This window comes from Xiphophorus maculatus, chromosome 4 (genome assembly GCF_002775205.1).
Source record: "Xiphophorus maculatus strain JP 163 A chromosome 4, X_maculatus-5.0-male, whole genome shotgun sequence".
NCBI lineage: Eukaryota > Metazoa > Chordata > Actinopteri > Cyprinodontiformes > Poeciliidae > Xiphophorus > Xiphophorus maculatus.
This window is the reverse complement of record NC_036446.1, coordinates 11,611,393-11,631,704: the sequence shown is the minus strand read 5'-3', so window position 1 is coordinate 11,631,704 and position 20,312 is coordinate 11,611,393. Positions and strand designations below refer to the sequence as shown.

Sequence of the window (20,312 nt, the reverse complement as noted above, 5' to 3'; positions counted from 1 at the left end):
GGGAACAAATAATGCTCTACAAGAAGAAATATTGGGTCTATTATGAGCACATCCATGTCCTTCACCTGACTTTTACCTTCCAATGACTGATTCACTCGCCACCTTAACCAAAAGGTGTGTTTTTTTTAATTAATGATTGTTTCTCCCACTTTTAAAAAAATACAGACATACAAAAAACAAGATTTTTGAAAAGCCTGCAAATTGGTGTTGTAATAAATCCCTGTGGATGTAATCCATGATTTATGTATTTGTGCATTCATTAGTAAGCGGAGGGAAGGGTGTGCAGGCATGCAAGTGTTAAACATTCATGCTGACATCTTGGGTTGTGATGTGACTGGTGTGACTGGTTGTTCATATCACTGCCTCTTATATTAATGTTGATTTGTTCAGGCACTAACAGACGGAGCGCTCCTCCCCCACCCTAGAACTCTGCCGGGAATAAAGCTAGTCCTCCAGAGGGAAGTTTTTATTTAAACCTCATTTATCCTTCATTGTGAGTAATTTTAAAACAGGGTTTTCATTTTCATTTTCCTGCTATTAACTATCTGGTTTTAGATAGGATTTGGTTACATACAGTTTTTGGTATTGGTGACTCCTCGTTAAATCGTTCTAGGGTACATTATTACTGGCTTACAGTTACTTAATGTAATTTGGGAGTATTTGGGGGAAACACTGAAATCTGGGATTTAACCTCTTATTTTTTGTTTCATCACAAAATAAAATAATTGAATATATTCCCTGAAAACTACTAAAGACTTTTTTTTAGAACCAAACTACACACATATTGTTAACATCAGAGTCAATGAGAAACAGCAGCTTTGCAAACATTTTTTTAAAGATATATTTTGCTTTTAGCTCACAAACAGGGAAAGAAACTGGGATTTCCGCAAGTGAGAATCATCATTTTATCAAATAATCTGTTTCTCTGTTGTGTGAACTGCCACCACTGACATGTCAGTTTTGTGTTTTAAGAACCAGTCTATTGCTGACTTATTTAGATTTTAGCTTACACAGCATCCTTGTCCTCTTCACTGTCTGATTCAGTCATACAGACTCTACATCAAATTACTTTACAGCAGACCTTAAAAAAACAACTTAAAAGGAATTTTTGTATACCTTGAGATAAATTATTACACCCAAATCATGTTTCAAGTGCAGGACATGGATATAAAATGTTGAGCAGTTTCAATGCTAAAATTTGGTAAATTTTGTAGTGCAAAATGCTGGAAATATTCAGAAATTTTACATGAAATAAACCGTCTCCATTTCTGAGTGACATAAAAACTTTGAGTGCAATCTGTAACTCTTAAAAATAAATACATGAAATGGACAGTGTTGTGTAGTTTTCCACGGACATAGTGCCACTTTATAGAACAATAAAGTACAACTGTTGCCTTCAGCTGTCATAAAAATGATGTATATATGAAACATTACTTTAAAAAAAATTGGCTTCTCAGTCTGATGTCTTCAAATTGTTTTCTCTCTCTTTACGAAGCCCCTACCCTTCAACACGCAATCACTCCTTTATGCTATGTACAACCATTCATAGACGCATTTGACTGAGAAGTAGTTTGCATGATAAGCTCAGCTGAAAAACAGTTTCACCAGGTTTTTGCTAATTGCTGCTACTGCTAGTCTACAGGAGTTGTTTTAGGAAGGCACAGGGGAGGGGATGCACTGTGATTCAGAGTTTCATCTGGAGACTGAAGATCTAAATGGGAGCTTTGTGGAAATAGATGGTGCTTTGTGAGAGCAAGAGTTTAGATACCCCTGAATGGCTGCCACAGGAGATTCAAGGATTTCTCAAACATACATGAAAGAATCAAACACTCCAGGTATGTTTTTGATGAGAAAATAATATTATAACATTATATAAAGGTAAAAAAGTAGATTTTACATAATAATCCTTCTTTGAATGTGTTTGCTCAAGGTTTAAGAAAAATAAAATTCAAAAGACGTTGCAAAATAAAACTTCAAAGAGACTATAAAAATGCATGTAGTCACCCTAACCTTTCACACCTTATGAGGTATCTCTAATTGGTAGCTAGCAACTAATTTATGCCATTTTCAACAAGTCACAAACTTTATCCTCATGTAGCTTTTTGAATTTTGTGGATTGATCATTAGTAAAAAAAAGGAAAAAGGAAAAGACTTACATAGAGGAAGCACTTTATGTACAGTGAAGATTTCTTTATTTTAAAAAACAGCTTGAATATGTTTATGCTTAGAACTGAAGGGAGTTCAGTAGTACGAGTAGATAGATGGAGAATAACCTTCTGCAAACATTTGTTTTTTTAGAAAAATGCACTAAAAGATTAGACTTGTATTAGCTGATGACTGCACTTAAGTACACTGAGCTTACTCCCTCACTTCCCCCATCTTTCTTTCTCTGTCAGTCCTTCCTCCCTCAGGCTGCGTTTTCCTCCGTTGTTCTCTACATCGTTACCATAATCAGATAAGACAACTACCTAGGGAGCACCAGCATCCCTACAGCACCTTGCTTCTGGCACCTTGAGTGCGTGTGCGTGTGGGGGTGCGTGGGTGTGTGCGTGTCATGCTCCTGGCACTTGGAAATCGGTATTCCTTTTGACTGTCTTTTTTGTGTTTTGATCTGTACAAACTGACAGATGAGTGGTGTGTGCAGGGGTGTGTAGGTGTGTGTTTGCCTAAATGCGAATAGGAAGGGGTTCTACTTTACTCCTTAGAGTAATATCTGCATTGTGGTTGACAGACTGCTACAAATTACCACTGAGTGGTGAGTTTGTGTCAGTGTGTTTATGTGACAGAGCGGGTATATAAGTGTGTGTGCATGCATGAGTGAGAACATGAGTATGCGTATAGTGTTTGCGTGTCAAGGATAATTATTATTTTCTCTGAATGGTCAAAACCGATCACATCACCACACCATTACACAAAAAGGCAGGCTGATTTACAGAAAGGTACAACCGCTCAACGGATTAAAACACCCCAAAGCTGCATAGATATGATGCACCTCAAGCAAAATGCCCACAAGCCTCACTCCATGTCTTGTCTGAATTGGCAAATTGAGCATTGTGGTATGCATAGACACACAATGACAACTTTATCCCTGGGAGGGATTCTGCATACTGTACATGCACTGTCTACAATGTGAGCCATCAGCAACACTACATTTAGCCAACAACAGGTTGGGCTGCCACATTTTTCCACCATCAACACCCATCAGCAAACTGTAAACTAAGGTGTCAAGTTAGATTCTCTGCTCTGGCAAAATGATGTTGCTGAGAGATGATGCTGCAAATTGCTGAGATTTCATTCAGCAGCTCAATTTTTAAACGGATCACAAAAGTGAGCTGGTTCATGCTCACACAGAGCTCAGTATTTCTTTAAACCTTATATAAAAATAAGTATTCCACTTTTAAGTTAGATTGCAAAAATAATAAAGCAATAAGTTAAACGTTGCTAATTATTAAATGCAGCAATTTAATTAAGATTATAAGTGATTATGTAGTATAGTGTGATAAGTGGTTATGTAATAGAAAGAAGATATTACAACAAAGACTTTTGCACAAAATGTATCAATGTATGTCATAAATGACAAAGTGCAAAAATGTAGATGATATAGATTATATCCATCTGAAAATATAAGGCTGGTCAAGGTAACCATGATTTCTCTGGGTAGTATCTTTGGTGTTATTCATGATGATGAAAGACTGAGACTGTCCAGTGGAAAAATCTGTAAAATGATCCACTTCACCAGAGACCAGAATAACACACACAGGGATTCATTTAGGCCTCAAAACTCTCTCCACTTCACTAGCTGCCATTTAAGAGTGATGAGAGCTGGTGAGACTGTTTGTGTCCATGAAGGCCTTGTAATACTGACTTCAAACAACTTACAACATTTCAAGCTAATATACACCACTTAGGTTTACTAAATAAATAAAAAAAAAAAAGATAAAAACAAGTGATTAAATGAAAATATTTGAAACATACAAATAATTTGTAATTCAATGGCATGCATGCAAACACTATTTTTAACTAAAAATCAAACATCAACATCATTGTTATTAGTTGATGTTCTCTCTCAGCAGATATCGAATCTAACGTTTATAATTTGGTTGATTTGAAAGTAATTGCATTACTTTCAAATCAATTTAATCAATTTGGCAACACTAAACAGCTAAATTAATTTAATGCCTTAACAAAAACAAAATCCTCAGGAAGTAAGATAGAATTGTGAAAGCTATGATAAAGATTCCTGATATGAGGAAAAACTATGGCATCACTATTCAATGACCCATCCATCCATTAGTGAGGTTTTAAGGGGTGCTGGTGCCTATCTCCAGTGGTCGACTGGAGAGGGGCGGGGTACACCAAGGACAGGTTGTCAGTCCATCACAAGGCAACACAGAGACAGGCAGGACAAACAACCATGCACACACACACCAACACCTAAGGAGAATGGCCAATCAACCTGACAGTCATGTTTTTGGACTGTGGGAGGAAGATGGAGACAGAACCCATGAATGCACAGGGAGAACATGCAAAGTCCATTCAGAAAAACTGGGAATCTAACCCTACTTGCTGCAAGGCAATAGTGCTACCAACTACGCCACCTTGCACTATGTATTGAACGACATTTTTGCCAATTCCTTCCCTCACTGAAATGCTGGTTACAGAAAAAGTAATGGGAATTGTTCAGCTTTTATTCTTTTCCCAAAATATGATTGCAAACTGAGGGCCAAATTATCTGAATTGTTTGTTTTTATGGTCTGTGCAGTAAGTTTGAATAAAAAAAAGACCCATGTCAAGTTAAACACAATACTTCATGGAAGGCTACACTTAAACCTTAAAATATGAACATAATAATCCAGTGTCTCTAATATTGATCCTCAAACTATTGATATTTCTTACCTGCAAAGTAATATGTGTCCACCTGTTCAGCTGTAGCCGACCTTCTGTTCTGAAGCTTATGGTATGTGAGGTTAGCCCGTTGGTCTGACCATATCGGAGGGCTACAGCCCGCTCTGACACGGTCAAAGAAAAAACCAAGCGATTGTCTGAGCTCTTCTCCAGTAGCATCCTGTGAGAAAGAAAACACAATGAAGAAGAAATAAATACAAACGAATTAACATGACCTGAACTGGAAAACACAAAACCACGGCAGCTGAGCACCACTACATAGAGCCCATCATTTTGACATTTTCCCATTGAATATCAATATTACACATGACTGTGAGGGTTTGGATGTTGCACCGTGCACAGACACGCACGACCACAACGTGTCATATTAACCACCTCCACTGACATTTTATGGGGAATCATGGCTTTTATGAACCCAGGGCAGCATACCCAATAAATCAGATACTGTAGATGGATTCATGAGAAAAAGAGCTTTTAAATTCACAGTCGACAGTGAGCACATGCCCAGATTTGTATATGCATGTGAATATCTTAAAATATCTTAAAAAAAAAATACGAAGAGAAAAGAAGCTGAAAATCTGAAGGAACACGATGAAATAGTTTCAGCACCAAATACTGAATGCCAAAGATCAAAGCCAGTAGTTTAAAATCTTACAGATCATTTTATAGTGGCATTAATTAGAATTTGTTTGATATTTAGGTTTCACATTTTATTTTGCCGTTATTTGTTTCTTTGTCTGGTTCCTGGCTCTGTTGGTATTGGGAGTAAACAGATTTCTGCACTCTGCTTGCTGAACCAGAATTATAACTGAGATGTTCCTGTACAACTGAGTCTTAAGCTTGATTTGGGATAATTTGCCAATATGTATTATTAAATGATGCCTACAGTATACAACATAACAGATCAATACATCTTTTTGATATTATTTCCCTTGATAATTTTTTTTAGCAGCTTCCGTGTCAGTGCTGGAAACCCACGTTATAATTCTATTTTAGGTGTGTGTGGGTGCGGGCATGTGTGTGTGTGTAATTCAAGTTATTGCTTCATCTTTTTCCTATTGGTTCTGCTAACGTTCTTTAACCTGATGAGCTCATGAAGCAAAATAAAATAAAATATTGAGAAACGTTGATCAGACTTTCCCGTTCCCATTTTTGAATTTTGTTATGTCCTCTTACAGACATTACAAACCCCAAAATATGCTGAACATATTTTGGGTTTTTTGGAGCGGGTTCAGAAGAGGGTTAAGCAGCGCTAATGTCATAAGCTTCTTCTTCTACTATCTTGGATAGCAGCAAAAATAGTTACTGTACAACCTAAATAAAAAAATTAGGGTGAACAAATAATTGGTTTGATAATTATCTGTCTTTTATCAAGAAATAATGATGTCATTCTTATCGCTCCGATATCGTAACGAATAGCATCAATAACATGTTCGGTGGTCAATGTGTGATTTATTTTTTTTAATCGCACATGAACAAGATCTGCATAGAGTTTAAATGGCATCAATGTAATTTGAGGAAACAACTCTGACTGTAAATAAATAATTCTAATATCACAACCTTACATTTTTCATTTTTTCAGGTATGTTGTAGGTCTTTGGAATGAGAAAACTACTATTGGTATTGGTTTAAAAAAGTTATTGTGCATCCCTAATAAAAATACTTTAACAAGATAAAAACAAATATGGCATAAGCTGCTGCTGGGAGTACAGCATTGATGTAATAAACAGTATGGGTTGTAAGAACAGGTGGTTAGCTCTGTCCATTGTTAAAGTGAGGGGAGGGATGTGAAATCACAGGGAGAGGACGAGACAAAGAAATGGGGTGAGGAGCGATGGACAGAGGTGAAGACAGAGACCTCCTTTCATCTGGCTTCTTTGATAGCAGCCATGATCATCTGTACAACAAAAGAATGATGGGCAACAAGAGCAAAAATAACAGAGGCAGGGAGAGCGAGGGAGTGAGAGGGGGAGAGATGACTCTATTGAGACGCATTCAGCCATACAGGTGTCATGTTCGGCAGGCCAAGACAACAAGAGTTTTCCATCATCTGACTCCCCAGACAGACGACTTCATAAACACACAGAGAAATGCAACAATCAGACAATCCCATTTAAATTTTACTAACAGCAAAAGCAGCCAATACATTAACACAGTATGCAACCATTAGTGTATTGTGTCTAAATTTTACACTTCATTTTAAGGTAAACCTGTAATTACTTTATCAATTTTAAATTGATCAAACTGTCATTTAAATTTATCAAACCACAGTTAGATAATTCAGCTTATCAGAAAAAAAACACACTACATTTGTCATTAAGTGTGCATTGGTGAAAAAGTTGACTGAATGATTTTAGATCTTGTTTGAAAGTAGCATTTTTCTGAATATTTGAATTCTTAAAGTTCTGGAGAAAAAACATCTCAAGGAGTGATAGTAAATACAATGAGTAAAACCTGAAACCTTTTTATGCCCTGTAATGCTAATTATCCATAAAAGTGATTTGTGACAGAAATAAAACATAAAGTTCCATAATCTAAAAAGGTCGTAAAACTAGTTTCAAATGATGATTCTATTCAGAAATACTTTTTAAACAAAATTAAAATTTTTAAAAGTTTTATGGATAAAACATTTTTTTTGGTGGCAAGTAAATGTCAAATGAATTAAACGTTGATGTACAACTAAATGTTGATGTACAAATGTTTTGAGGTTCATCAGATGTTATGGATTTGATAAGAAAATGTTTATTTCAGACTTGGAAAAAAAATTACTTGTGAGCATCATTGATTGCCATTAGAAAAATAGACATGATGGCCAATAAAAGTCAACAGATCTCTTCTGTGCATGTATTTGTCTCGTCTACACCCTGGTGTATTTGATTGAAAGCTGATCTGAGCCTTTGTAACTGTGCACCACTCTGGGCTGGCCTAGGACATACCAGCACACTTACTCTCCCTTTCTCCAACACTTAAGCAGACTAAGTAGGACATGACAGCTTGCTGTTTCCTGATGGTGATACTGACCTGGACAGGCATTACATGTTCCTTATGAGATCAGTTTCACCGTTTTCATTTTCACAAACTTCTCCAAAACAGTAAGGTGCTACTTTGATTGTATACAATATCTGATGCAACCAATATGTATAAAAAGTTTGAAGTAGGATTCTGCTCAGAGGTTAGGATGTGTCACAATATCACAAATATATCCTTATAATATCAGTGTGTGTTCTCATGCAAGAAATATTTCATAAACCATTAAATCTCATAGGGTTTTTACAAAGACAATTTTATGTCATCATCTATTAAAGATACCTCCCACAACAAATATTTCTTAAAAGAAAGATTTTCCAGGTAGGTCAAGCAAAGCTGGGAAACAGTCATACCTTCTTAAAGGTAGCCCTGTGGGAAAAAAAAAAATCGGAACCATGACTTTAATTGGCTGCTCTATTTACACTTTTTTATGCTTCACACATGATCTGCATCAAACACATATTAAAAACTGCTTTTTAGTTCATTCTTAAATATTTAGACCTATAAAATAAAGAGCCAGAAAGGTAAGTATCATTTAAACCTACCCAAGGACTCCAAAACCTCAGCAGTGTTTAATGACAGTTTCATATGATCAGACAAACGGTGAAAAGAATGACCTACCATTTGTAAATCCAACTGGTAGAAAAGATGTAGAGATTTTTATACATTAAAATTGCTTTCCTAGTTTCAGGTTGTAATTTATTAATGTTTTCTGCATTTAACTTTCTATAGTGAAACATTTCTTTCTGTGTGTAAGCATTCTCTGAGGGATAGGAGCTCTGGCCATGGCCATTATGCTCTCGCTATCTGATAGTTGACTCAAAATGTCAACCGATGCAGTTTACCTTTCAAGAAATCCCTCCATTACGTCAAAGTGCCACACTGATTAGTCGGTTCAGAGTGGAGCACATACTAAAAGTTGTGTATCCTCCAAAAGCAACCCTCTGAAATCTAGTATGTTGGAAACAATGTCACTTGGCAAGGAAGCTTTTGTTTTTAAGAGATTTTGCACACTTCTCTGTGCACTGTGCCCTAACAAATGTTAGATTTCATCAAAACATGTTCTATGTATGTGTAAATTTAACAATGTATTAGCCAATTTTTAGTATGAGAACACACGTTAACTCAGAAAATGTGTTGTTTCTTTCTTTTAAATCAATCCTGAACATTTTTTCAGCTCCTAATAAACAACAGCAAATGTTTAAATCTATCCAAGTGAAGCACAAAAAACTTAAACTACATAACTGGCAAGTATATTTGGATAACTAAAAATTGTAAACATTAAACTTACATTTCTCCAGTGGAGTTTGGTTTTAACCACACTGCCAAGGTGAGAGAACCACGTGGTCCGATTGCCTGTGAAGGAGGAGTGACCAGACATCCATCTTCGCTGGGCTGAAACAGTATACTGCCAGGTCCAACAGAAAGTCCATCCGAACTTGTTGTGCTTCCAGCCTCTGTCTGAGTCCCACGACGAGTGTCAACAATGTCTTCGGTTACACAGGTGCCCCTGGTAGAATTAAGTTTATATGTGTCAATACAGAAACCTTACAAGGGTTTAATTTTAACAAACAGCTAAACACATTTTTGTTTAACTAAGCTTTATTCTGAAAATTTTATTGACTGGATCATTTTTTGGTATTGTCTCTATAATCCTGTTTTTACTCTCTGATTGTCCTGCATTTTGTAACCAAGTCTGTGAATAGTGATTTAACAATAAACTTAACTTATTTACAAGAATGTAAGAGATCTATTAAGGTATAAATACATTTTCTTTAACTGTAGAGTTCTGTTGAATCAATGTGATTTTTAAAATCAAGTACTTTTAGTTGCAGTACATCCACTGGTACTTTATCCGATGCATATATTCCTAGTAAGAAAGATACTGATTCTACATAGAAGTAAACAAGTCAAATAAAAAAATCTATATTTTAATAAAGTAAATACTATTCATATTTTAGGAATATTTTAAAAAGTAAGTGGTCATAGATAAGACTGCAATAACTTCTTGAACAAATAAAACCAGTTACCTGTGTGCAGCTAACAGTAGTGGGGCGTAAGGTGGCGTGGAGGATCTATAGGGACACTCCTGGACACACATGGCTTGAAAACACAAATGCAGTTCATCTCGTGAGGAAGGTGACTGACAGTAGCTGCTCTGCTCCGGAACGCCACAGGTGGACCGAGGCGGCGAGGTCGACACAGGCTTGAAAGCTGCAATATTCTCCATTCGTGGGAAATGCCCCTGTAAAAGGAGTAGAAAGTGTGACAAACTGATTTTTGAACATATACTTTCCTAATGACATCAGCAACTAATGAATATCAAGGGAATCATATAAAAGACAGTTAATAAAAATCATTTCTGGGCTTAGATTTTTTATTTATTGTTTTTTGTTTAGTCTCATTTGTTTAATAATAATTCCCAAAATGCAATTGTCAAAGACACATTTTAATATGTTTGTATACCAAAAAACATATTAAAATGTGTTATGGGTTTAAAAAACCCCATAACTAAACCAATAGTAACCTGCAATAAAAATCAAGTGATCACAGCCATAAAATACTGGCATGAAATATGCTGGTATTTCATGCCAGTATGAAATACTGTATGCCAGAAATATTGTTAATGTTGTTACTCTTGATGTCCTACAAATGTGTCAGTCTAATACTGTGCATAGTTAACAGACGGCATGAGTCTGGACACTGTTTCTAAAAACACTCTTACCTGTGAAGAAGCAGGTTTAGGATAAAAGCTCAGGAAAAGAAGTGTTAAGAAGGGCAACACTTTATGCCACCTCAGTCCAAGGAAATTCATCCTATTTTTTTCTTCATTGATGCTTTGATGAGATAATGAAAAAATAAGCCAGATCTGCTTGGTATTGGTCCTTTTCTCTCTGTGCAGGATTTCGCTCTTTTCTCTACATGAACATATACCCATGAGGTCTGTCTCACGCTTGTCTTCTCCTTTAACAAACTTCAGACATCCTTTTACATCGTTTCTATGTTCTTTTCCATCACTGTCGATTCCTCTGGTCATTGTTTGGAACTTTCTTTGAATGCTTTGCCCTCTGATATCATTCTTCTCTTCAGTCCTCTTTATGTGTTTGACCCCATAGCATTCTTGAATCTTTAAGAAGTCCAGCGTGGTTCCAGGTTCTAGAATCTCAGACAGAGGTTCTGGAACACTCTTGCAGGCCAAGGGATGTTCAAGAACCAAAATTTTGTTCTGAAGTCTACCCACGCCGTTTGAATAAGTGATGACTGTCATGGTTCCATGATTCCAGGGTTACAGAAGCATTTTTAGAGGCCAGTGCCCCTAGGGTGAAGCTACCAAGATTAGTCTTCTGTTACACGGTCTCCGTCCCTCACCCCCACACCCGCACACCCAGGAAAACCGCAACCAAAGCCTTCACATGATAGGTAGGATTTCACAATCTGGAAAAAGAGGAAAAAAGAGAACTGGTCAGACCAAAATCCAACATCAGACAAATCTGAGGAGAGTGAAATGCCATGCAGGCTATTCCCCGGCCAAAGCCCACACTATCATGTACAGCTTGATGGAGGCACAGCTCAACTGATACTGCTACATTGCCTCTCGCTTTTCTTCATTTTCCATTGAATTAAACATGCCCTTTTTCCTGTGGCATCTGGCCCCCAGGTTTTATCCAACTAAACAGGTTCTCAAATAAGTTTGTTGGAAATTGAGGCTTAGGCCAAAGCTCTCTTTATTACAATACTTTGCAGCTTCAATTTCCCATTTTGACACACACAAAAAAAGAGGCCAGCCGTGTAGTCATCTGAAGTGTTATATTACATGGCCATGGCTCTTGGCTGTAAAGTCCGTTAGAAAATAGAAAAGCCTCCCATGTATCTAATAATGCATACTGTTCTCTATGCCGAGCAAACTTGTAAATCTATGCAGATACTCAAACATTCTAAATATGTAGTAGCTTCAGGGTATTTACCTGCTGTGGACACTCTGCACAAACGTTTCTCCCCATCACAAGTGCGGCGTCGACAAGCATTCAACTTGTTCTGGCACGAGTCAAAGAAAGCAAGCCCCCAACAGGTTGTCCCGCACACCTGTCCGTCACCGTTAACAAATACCGCTCCCCAAAAAGTAGTCCTTTCAAAACATGAGTAAAATTACTTCGCCCGGTGTTTACAGGGGGGAAGTGAATGACAGCACAACTGAACTTGTTGAAGCTGCTCTTTTTTTTTTTTTTATCTCCCTCTTACGTCTCTCATTCACAACATGCGGCGCGCGGTATTAAGAAGATTACTTCGTGCTGCCATCTGCCCAGCAGCGCTAGAGGCGGCAGGATACCGGGCACACCGTAACGCCGCTGCAACGTTACACTTTGAACCGGGTAACGGAAACTTGAGAGCCCCGCAAGCAGAATAAGAGAAAGCTGCGCGTCTTATCCATTTTATATCAAAAACGGAACGCCAACGATTGTTTTGAAACTGCGAGACAATAATATACGAGTCAAATAATGACCCACCCACGCCTCTCCCCCCCTGCATGATTTGTAATGTTTTTCCCCCCACCTACGTAGGCTGTGTCTGGGTTTCAGACAAGTGGCTCTCTGGACTGAAGACGAAAGCTACTTCCGTCTCTAAGCAACGGTAATCAGCGGCGGCCACTGAAAAAGCGTTGAAGAAACTTATTTAAAGACGTCTCAGTCACAATAAAACACTATCCTTTAAGAATACAATATATTTTAATAAACCAATGTATCCGTCAAATTAATTACATCTGGTTTGGTTGAAGTTGCTTCATTATAATGCTACTTCCTTCCTTTCCGCTCCCATTGCGCCCTTGTAAGAAAATATTTTCATTTCCACAGACTTATTTGCATCTTCACATGTCCTACATTTAACGTTTATCTTTAAGGTAAATCCCCTTAATGTATTATCAATCTGTCACAACCTTATTCAGTCATTTGATCAGGTTAGCAATCAGACTGTTTTTCACAATCAGAATTAATTGCACAGCATCTAAAGACATTTAAAATACAACTACCATTAGCTACTAAGTGTAAGTCTATTATTGACCAATCTTATCTATATTACTCATATATGCTATGGACAGTAAAGTAAATGATATATGATTAAATATTTTCTTTACTGTTTCAACTAATTTCTAACTATTAGAACTATAGGGTCATTGTTTATTTAGAAAACCATTTTTTGCTTTGGACTAGTGATTTCTTCCTCTTTGAATTGCCTTTCAGCCCATGTCAGTACAAGTCCTTCACTGTATATAATGACACTCTCTTACCAATTTCATCTCTCTTCTTTACAAGGTCTGTAGCTTTTGTTCTTGTGTTACAAAATTATTTGCTTTCCATTAGGATTAAGGCAACAAATTAGCTCTTCACAAGGCATACATTTATTAGGTAAATTCAAGTTTTCTATTGCATGCACTTTTTTTAAATGCCTCAACTTGCTTTTAAATCAGCAAAAGCTTATGTTTTTTAGTGTAAACTGAACATTAGCAAGGAATTTTTAAATTCTCAGACTGTCCCCTCTTTAGACCTCAAATAAATAAACTTCAAATAAACTGCACCTCAAATAAATTTCTCTAGATAAAATTCTTGCACTTGCTTTCACAGCTGCATATAATTCTCCATTTCCTAAAACACACAAACAGAAGCATAGAAGTGTAGGTGCCAATGTGTGTTCAGATTCTCTCCATGTTAATTATGTAAACATTTCTAGTAAGACACTTTTATTTTTTCTTTTCTCAGTTGACAGGGTTTTTTTTAACGTTATCATACTAATCTCGTTTGAACAGCTGCAATTTTCTTTGGTCGAACAAAGGCATTCTAACTAGGTTTTAATTAAGTGTTCCTAATGACCTTAAGGAGATTAGAGGTTTGCCTTCTAATCAATACCAGGCAGAGAGTAGCAAAGGGAGGGGAAAGAAGGAGAAGGGTGGTGGCTGGGGGCTAGGAAAGAGGTAGGGAAAAAAGAGGTGGGGAAAAAATGAAGGTAGTGGAGGGAGCAGATGAAAGCTAAACTGATGTAGAAAGAAAGTGGAGAGTGGAAAGCAGGGGATGTGAGATCAGAATGTGACAGATCAGTTAGTTAAAAAGTTGCCTCTTGAAATGTGTTCATCAATTTATCAATATTTAAAGAAATCTGATCCTTTCCTGACGGTTTCCCATGCGTCTAATTGGTGTCCATGTCAAAATGGATCAAAGCAAAGTTGTCTTTGTCAAATGATATCCTTTAATTTTTTTAAAAACAAACATTCAAATAAATCAATTGAGGCTTTTTATAAGACCAAAAGGAATCTTTTAGTTTTAAAACTTTCATCACGTATCCCATCTTTTTCCTTCTGTGTTTTGAGTGGGTGAAAATATTACGCCATGGTGTCGGACTATGATCATCGAGAGCTTTGTTATCCAAGAAGAGTTCCTCTTATGCACTCTTAACAAGACATTTGCATATATTTGTAAGAAATGTGTCCTCAAGACAAAGAATAAAGTCCCACATTGATTGTGCTAATTTATTCAGCCAGGCACAGTCAGTTTCACAGATTGAAGAGCTATCAGACAAACAGCTTAAAACTCAATCCCACTATTAAGATTGTTTGATTTTCTGGATTGTTTGTGCATGATTCGTATTTATCCAAATTCTGTTATCTAGTCTAATAACATTAAGACTAATATGGTATATGTTAGCTGTAAATGTAATGTGGCTTTAACTCCTGAGAGCAGCATGAATATGTATGGGGGCATCCTTGCCCTCACTGCTGATTAGAACAAAATTGAATAAATTGCTGCATCCCTGCATTTTTTTCTACTTTAGGTTAGATTTAATACATGTTAACACACATGCCACTATATACAGTGGTGATCAAAAGTTTACATACTCTTTTCATTTACTTTAATATTATTATTTAATAAAACCTTTGAACAGTTGTTTTTGCAGCATGTAAGGATGATACAACTTTGGTACAACATTGACAGCAGGATGTAAAAGCTCAAATTTTAATGCAGATTTTCTCTAAAAAACACAAAATTGATTTATGCATTCAGCCTCGAATATATACATACGTCTGCACGAAGATAACTGGTAATAAATATAAAATTTTTGTCATAATGACACTTATTGATAGTCAAATGAAAGATCAATAAGTGAAGGTTATGCTTGATTTTGTGTGTGTAAATTCCAGTGGTAACGTTAATTGTCTGATAATGATGGGAATTTCGGCTCTTTTCAGAGAGCCAGCTCTTTTGCACCCAAACAGCTTAATTTAGCACCATCTGCAAACCTTTGAATTAACTTGGCAGATAGGAATGTTTTACATGATAAATTTTGCATTCAATGTTGCCTGTGTGAGAAGCTTTATGGTTTCTTAATGTTATGTAGTTGTGCTACAAAAACAGACAATCTTACTTTAGTTTAATATTGTAATCAAGCTTTTAATTTTTTAGCAAAAACAAATGAACAAAACACAAACAAATCTCTCGAACAGATCCAAATTGTAAATGATTAATCTTCAGTCAAATGCTATTTCTCTTACAAGTGCCACATAAAGCTATGTGTGGTTTTTCGCAACTCACTCTCCACTTCACCATTGTCTAATGACTGAAGGGATGAACTAACATGACTGTTGTATCCGTCCCCCTTTTTGCTTTCACATAATGGTAAATGGGATAATATCCTCACATGTGATTGTCCACAAGGCTGTTATGCTGATCAAAACAAAGTTCTGTTGCGAGGAGAGCCTTTGCATTGAAAGTGAGAACTGAGCAGCGAACGAAGTAAATATGGGGAGACGGCTCCCTCCCTCTCATTTTCTTTCTCCCTCTCCTTTTCCTCCTCTCTCTCCACCTGTCCTGTGCTCTTGCGCTGTTGTCTGTAGCCCCGCCCCTTATAAAGAAGAACGACTCTCAAGCAACCGGCTCTCAGAGCCGAAACGTTCGCGACCGTTGGGTTTTTACAACGGTCGCAACGGTTTTTTATAAGATTACATTAACATGAAAGCTTATCACACGACCAAAGAAAGAATATTCTCAACACATGTAGGCCACATACTCAGTGTGACAACAAAACCTTATGGTTTTGCATGTCAAGGACAATTAAAACCAGTTTTATCCATGAATTATTCCTTTTTGATCTACATGCAAAAGGTTGGTGTTTGATATATCTGTTCTGGTCAGGACAGTGTTGCATAATCAAATTTATGTTTCTACGAACCGTCATACACAGTGACAGAATCTCTCTTTTAATAGGCTTATACATCAGTCCTCGGAAACAGACAACATGCATGGTTGGCAAATGTGCCATTTTGAGTCAACACATTGTTTGCTGTGCTGATGTCAGGTTTATTTTTGGTCCATGTCTCCATTTTCCCCGTCAAACACTTCCATGTGACACTGCTGTCTACATACTTTCTATTTCAGTCATTTTTGTCCTATAATTATGTACCTATCCCACAAATCCCTCTCTCCTCCAGTACCACTCCGTTCTTTTATGCACTCCATTTCTGTCTCCCCTCTCTCTACCCTGAAACCCTGTTACTGCCCTCTATCACTGAGTCTCTTTGAATGTCCTCTTCTTTCTTGTCCTTGTTTTATGCAGCGTTTTCTATAAATAGGTATATATATTTTAATCCACATTCATCATTTACCCTGCTCGGCTCCAAATGAAATGCACCAGAACCCAGATTTAAAAACAATTTGGCTTTCCCTTAGCTTTCCACACTTTGCAGCCTCAAGACATCCAGTCCATATTGTGTCGTGTGTGTGTGGGTGCGTGTGTGTGTGTGTGTGTGGGCATGATTTCTGCCCCCTATTGGGGTTGAGGCCAGTGACACCCCCAGGGCTCTGCTGCCCGATCCCCTCCATGCTGCTTTTCTATAGGATTGAATTAACCTCCTGCCTCTCTTGACAATGCACATACACATATCATCATCCAGCAGCAAATTCAGAATCACATACATATACTTTGTCTATGCCAATCACCTTTCCCCTGTCAAAGCTGCATTAGTAGCTCGGGGCATTTTGGAAACTATCTCCACTTAAATTCTCCCCTGACAATTGGCCTATTAAACTGATACAAAAATGTTGATTTATACTACACTGGAATAAAGAGACTAAGCAAGACATCAGTGGTTAAATGAGGGAAAATATTTGGGTTTGTTTCTTTGTTATGTGTTTTTCAAGACTTTTATTTTTATATATTACCTTTTGAATCATCTAAATATTTCAGTGTGGAAAAAGTTTTAATTATTTTATTTCAAAATAGTTTGTAAATAATGGCAATTCACACAAAAATGGTAAACTTACAGCACTTTAAAAGATAATGTCCACACAAATAATCAAATCAAGAGAATACAGTTCAGTCAAGTAACAGATTCAAATCCAATTACACATATTCATATTTGAATAGTTATAGTTAGTTCTTAAACAATTCAGTTTGTAATGTCAGTGTATCAAAAGTTTTCTATCTAAGGAACCAAGTCAATTTGTAGTAATTTTCTTGAGCAAGCACGTGGCAACAGTGGAAGTAAATGACTCCCATTTAGCAGGAAAAAAAACAACTCCAGCAGAACCAGTCCCAGCATAAGATACCACCAGCTTTTACTGATTGTGGAATGAAAAAACTGGGGAGACACACAAAAACACAGAACCACAGTACTTTCTATTTTACAGAAATGTACTAGAAGTAGCAGTGTATCTGTAGAGTGGTATATCCATTGCTGAAGTGTATTCTTTACATGCCTTCATTTAGAATCTACAGCTAAAAGTATAAAATACTCTCCTTTATTTGGTTTTGATCCTTTTGGTAATCTTTTAAATATTTTTTTCTCTTGTTAATGTGACTCTATCACATTCAATGATCTCTGCTATTTCTTGCCTCTTTATTTTACTACAGTCCCATGTTCCTGAGGTAATCCAATTCTTCATCCTTTCCCACTTCTTATCATTCTCCCCCTCCTCTATCACATAAGGTGTAAAGTGGCTTTAGTGACTGCATACATTTGTGCTGCATGTGCAAGCTATATATGAGGGTCAGCTGTCTATTTGCACTTTTAATGTCTTAACTCTATACGATGGGTCATTTATTCTCATTCTCCCCTTTCTGTGTCTTTTCTCTCTTCCCCTTTCTTGTCTTTCTTTCTGTATATATTGCTCTCAATCTCTCTCTCAGGACAGTAAATGTTTTAACTCTCCATTCTATGGGCCATTTATTAGGTTAGTGTACTTTAATAAATAGTCTGACGTGTCACTGGCCATTGAATTAGTGGCACTTTAAATCCCCACACCAGTGGCTACTAGATAGATGGTAGGTTTAATATGCAGTGGACACTCTTGCTTAGACACCAAACTGAAGGCATCAATTGAGCACAATCAAATATTTGAAGTAGTATATGTAATGAAAACATTTGTAGTGCTAAAATGATATCCACAATATTATTTATTAGTTTTTGTTCATTTAACCTTTATTTATGCAGGTTGTTCCATTGAGACCCAAGATGTAGTTTACAAGAGAGACCTATTTGGAGAAAACTAACAAAAGACAATCAAAAACACAATAACATTAGGAATAATTAAACAATTCGTCTTAATTAAAAAATATATGGCTTTAAGACAAAAGCAAATTTCATAAGATGATTGAAATGGACCCCATTCGCGACTCATCCTGTTCACACTGGATCAAGAGGTGACCAATCTGATCCAGATTTTATTTTTGCAACAGAACATTGTGTAAAAGAACATAAAAATTGAAGACACTACTTAAAATGTGTAACTGAAGGTAGAGGCAGATTGAAGATCAACAAAGATATTGAAGAAATAATAAAAACATTCCTACTTGAGTTGTCAGCTTGTAGCCCAAGGCTCACAGAGGTTTATTTTATAAAGTATGAATACTGTTTGGAGACGTCGAAGCATGAGAGGAACACAGAGGGCTAGAAGTTACCACATGTTGGTACTCAGCAACCAGGCAGCCCCTCATATCAGCAGCTGGATGAGATGCAGGTGTGCTCGTTGCATTTTCCTCAGGACTTGCTGCCTCAAGCAAAGGACTTCAAGTTTATTGGTCTCCTGAGCTTGACTGAAGGATGTCTTGTGAAATAGAAAGATGTACTGGGGTGTTGTCATAGTAATGTGTAAACTGCTGTGTGTGTGTGTTTTTTTTAGGTAAAGTTAATAAAGGAGCCTTTACCTATGGCCTTAAGATATTTTATGAACAAAAGATCAAGATCAAAAATATAATTCTCTTTCTCTGTTGGGTTCCTGGACGTTGCACTGAAAGGATTCAACTGAAGTGGCAGCGCAACAATATGTCTCTTACGATAAAATGGGCTGGAAAATGTCACTAACAAGATTTCTGGGTTGTCTTCTTGGACCTGTTTCAATGTTGTTATTTTTATTTTTTTTTTAGTAAAAAGTGAAAAATTCTTTTCACAATAGTATATAACAATATCTTGTCATATATAATGCAGATAGAAGAGATCACACAGAAAAAGACACATAAGATACTTGGAGAAGCGAAGGTGCAAGGAGAAATCCAGATGAAGCCAGAGGGCAGTGGGGGAAAAAAATAAAAGAGTTAAAGTGGGCATTAGCGATGCGGCATGTGGAACCCACTCTAACACATGTTCCACAAGGTTAACGATAAGAGCCCCGTAGCAGCTGAAATGCTCAAGTAGCTTTTATTATATCATAATAATCAATCAAAAATAAAATAAAACAAATGAACTCCAAAAGGCAACCAAGTAAAATAAAACATCTGTGCGGAGGGCTGAGTGAGCGGGCAGCAACTTAAACCGAAGAGTGAGAAGAAAGTGTGCAAGAAGGCTATAAAAAATGATTCGCTCCACTAATATCTTCTTATGACATCTAGTTGAAAAATATTTGCCTGCAGGTCAGGGCTCCCCCCTGTTAGGGAAAAAGCTTCTTAAAGCCCTTCATGGCTATATGCTACATTAAATATCTGCCCTCTGCATCCCATTTACTGTTGCTGGGTACTGAGAAGGGGGGAGTGGGGAACGAGGGTGGGGGAGCCATTGGTTCAAAAAGGTGTGATCTTGAACGAGACTAAGAAATAAAAAGACATGACCAATGCGAATTTTAGAAATAAAACTCATTAAAACAGAGATATAACCTGGTTATCTAAACTAGCATAAGACACTGAGTGAGTTTTTGTCACAGAGAATGCACTCTGACGAACTGACAGCGAGTTTAAGTGGAACCCCATCTCCTGTCTGATTTATATTTGATTTTACTTTTCTTTTTATTGTCTACATGCAGGTTGTATGTGTACTTCTTGAAAAGAAAAAGAGTCTGTGTAGGTGTTTTAGTTTTCTGTTTGAAAGCTGGGTATATAGATCTGACTTTGTAAGACTACAAAGCCAA

The 20,312-nt window shown here is 36.9% G+C and overlaps 1 protein-coding gene across 1 annotated transcript in view; it reads right to left on the bottom strand.

Moving 5' to 3' along the window:
* Window positions 1–10,747, bottom strand: part of ush2a (usherin) — a 198,485-nt gene extending 187,738 nt beyond the window's left edge. Inside the window, exons 1-4 of the mRNA XM_023332326.1 lie at window positions 10,658–10,747; window positions 9,963–10,177; window positions 9,224–9,442; window positions 4,897–5,065 (exon numbers count right to left, since the gene is read on the bottom strand). Coding sequence (XP_023188094.1) covers window positions 4,897–5,065; window positions 9,224–9,442; window positions 9,963–10,177; window positions 10,658–10,747 — 693 coding nt within the window. The remainder of the gene's footprint in view (window positions 1–4,896; window positions 5,066–9,223; window positions 9,443–9,962; window positions 10,178–10,657) is intronic.
* Window positions 10,748–20,312: the final 9,565 nt, after the last annotated feature.